Source organism: Chenopodium album, chromosome 14 (assembly GCF_948465745.1).
Source record: "Chenopodium album chromosome 14, dcCheAlbu1.1, whole genome shotgun sequence".
Taxonomy (NCBI): Eukaryota; Viridiplantae; Streptophyta; class Magnoliopsida; order Caryophyllales; family Amaranthaceae; genus Chenopodium; species Chenopodium album.
In genome coordinates, this window is record NC_137847.1 from 12,269,931 (window position 1) to 12,272,911 (window position 2,981).

Here is a 2,981-nt window from a genome sequence, read left to right on the forward strand (position 1 = left end):
TCGGCTATTATTCCCTGTGTCTTTGATCTCCCGTTTTAGTTTCTTTGTTGCATGCAAACTCATAGTTTAGGTTTAGATGATTTAATACCTTTTGATTCTGGGATCGAAGCTACTGCAAGAAGACGAAGAGGTAGAAGAAGGAAAAATCAAAATAGAAGAAACATGGTCGATCCAGGAACAAAATCTCTTTTGGAGTATGGTATTCCGGATACAACAACCGGATTCTTCTCCAGTATTGTTAGACCACCTGTCACTGCTTAGAGTTTTGAGTTGAAGCCCCAATTCATGCAGTTCATCTCCACTGATTCTTTTGCGGGCTCACCGAATGATTGTCCAGTGACTCACATTGATAGTTTCTTGGAGAAGTGTGACACTACGAAGCTCAATGGTGTCACTGGTGATGCCATTAGACTACACCTTTTCCTTTTTTTGACTACAGGATAGAGCAAGGGAGTGGTTATGAGATGAAGGTATTGGTTCCTTTGATACGTGGGATAAGCTTCTCAAGGCCTTCTTAGTGAAATTCCTGGGGCAAGAGAAAACCGCAAGGTTAAGGAACGAGCTAGCTACTTTTCATCAATCTGATGATGAGTCTTTATATGAGGCATGGAGAAGATTCCAGCTTTTACAGAGACAATGCCCTCACCATGGTATCCCAGAATGGATGTTGATCCAAACATTCTACAATGGTTTGACTCATGAATTTTTCATATACATTGATGTTGCATTTGGAGGCTCTATCATGACTAAGAACTCAACCGATGCAAAGGATTTGATTGAGAAGATGGCGGCTAATGATAATTACCATCTAGGAGGACAAAATGTCACCAAGAGGGGAGGTAATAAACATGATGTTTATGCTTTAACTATGTTGACTAGTTCTGTGCAGGCATTAACTCATAAAGTCAATCAACTCCAAGCCAGGTCTTCTCAACCCTCGATGGAAACTTGTCAGAAGTGTGGAACGCAGGGCCATACTGTGCGGGAATGTCAACCCAATTATGATGGAATGACGATTGATCAAGATAATGTTTTTTATACCTCGACCTTCACAAGGCCATTTGATGAAGGGTGGAAAAATCATCAAGGTTTCTCATACATGAACAATCAGGCTCAATTGAATCCTCCACCACCACCCGTTTTTCAAGCAAGGGCACCTATCAATCATCAATCCATGCACCAACCACCACCTCAATATTCAAATCTTGAATCCATTATGGAGACTTTTTCTACCTCCCAACGTAACAACAAGAGCTTATATCAAAGCAATTTGAGTTACAAGAAAAGCAAAATGAATATTTTGAAAACACAATTCAATTTTTTGTTGCTCAAAATAAGAGGATAGAAACTCATCTTTCTCAACTTTTACAGCAAGTGAGTCATCTAACAACTCTCTTCAAGGTCAAGCAAAAGTCCAAACAAAACAATGAAATGAAATTTTCGTGAAGAAAGATGAATTGACTATGGGGGATTAGAGGAGAAAGTGTGCAATCTGGAGTCGAAAACAGAAATGCGTGTGAATGAAGGTCCCAAATATGTTGCTCCACAAACCTATGAAGAACCGATGCCATTCCTGCAAAGGTTATCAAAAGCCGTGCTCGATAAACATTTTGGGAAGTATTATGAGACTCTTAAGAAGGTATATTCCACCATCCCTTTTTCCGATCTTGTGATTCAAATGCCTCAATTTGCAAAGTTTGTGAAAGGAATTCTAGATCATAATCATAATGATAAGGAATTAGAAAGTGTGGTAGCGAAGGAGAAAGGCTCTAATATTTTAAATGAGAGCCTACCACCTAAATTGCATGATCCTGGTAGTTTTACTATCCCCTGCATGATAATTGAAACATATTTTGATAGGGTCTTGTGTGATTTAGGTGCTGGTATTAATTTAATGCCTTATTCTTTGTATGAAAAATTAGGTTTGAAAAAACTTAAACCCTCTACTATATCTCTTCAGATGGCTGATAAAACTATTAGACTCCCTAAGGGTGTAGTTGAAGATGTATTAGTTGGGATTGGTGAACTTGTTTTTCCTGTTGACTTTGTTGTAGTGGATATGAAAGAAGACCTTAAGATCCCACTTATCTTTGGTCGTCCTTTTCTTGCTACAAGTCAAGCTCTAATAGATGTTCCTAAAGGACAAGTAACCATAAGAGCTCAGGATAAACAAGTTGTGTTTAAGCTTTTCAATGACCATAATTTTACTTTTGATGGTGGTATTTGTTTGAGAATTGATGCTACTAACCCTTTGGTTGATAAGTGTGTTTCTAATAGAAATCTTGTGAGCAAAAAGGACAATATTCCACCACATGATGGGTTTAACTACATCAAAGTAAGCTCGGATACAAAGCACATCAACTCTGATTCGAAGGAGTCATTTCGAGGTGGATACATTAATGAGCAATACCATGGAGTATCTTCTATGTGTGGTGACCCAAGTTGAGCTACTAAAGAGAGGTCGAGCTAAAAACCTTAAACAAGCGCTAAATGGGAGACAACCCATTCTTTTTTTGTTTTATTTTCCTTTTATTTTCTTTATTTTTTTTAGTGTCTTAGGGATGATGTGACGTTATTTTAAGGGCGGTCCTAGCTCCGCCCTTAGGTTTGATCCCTCCTCTGCCAATAGGGCCTAGTTTTCTCTTTTCCTTGCTTGTTCTTGTTCGATATATGTTCACATTGAGGACAACGTGAAGTTTAGCTTGGGGGAGGGATTACATTTTTGCTTTGTTTATAGTAGTTACTTTGCTTTGGGTTGATTTGGCATATTTTATTTCAGTCATTCTTTTCATGTGTGTTAGATTTTCCTTCCTGTAATTTGATTCTTGGATTTTCCTTGCGATTATTTGAGACTTTATGATGCAATGAGGAAGAGTGATTGAAGTTCCTTTTAGATAATTAAAACAACCTTTTCCGACGGAAATCATGCATAGGAAGACATATTTTGGCCCGGAAAAGTCCTTCGGAAATTCACGACGGAG

At 38.2% G+C, this 2,981-nt stretch overlaps 1 protein-coding gene and 1 non-coding gene across 2 annotated transcripts; one reads left to right on the forward strand and one right to left on the reverse strand.

Moving 5' to 3' along the window:
• Positions 1-285: 285 nt before the first annotated feature.
• LOC145577792 (uncharacterized) lies at positions 286-2,446 on the forward strand. Its single transcript, XM_081635234.1, has 5 exons — positions 286-397; positions 471-1,241; positions 1,476-1,814; positions 1,923-2,146; positions 2,264-2,446. The coding sequence occupies exons 1-5, from the start codon at positions 286-288 to the stop codon at positions 2,444-2,446; spliced, it is 1,629 nt and encodes a 542-aa protein (XP_081491360.1).
• Positions 548-654, reverse strand: LOC145580398 (small nucleolar RNA R71). Its single transcript, XR_014099453.1, has one exon. It is a non-coding gene; the product is annotated as a small nucleolar RNA R71 (small nucleolar RNA).
• Positions 2,447-2,981: the final 535 nt, after the last annotated feature.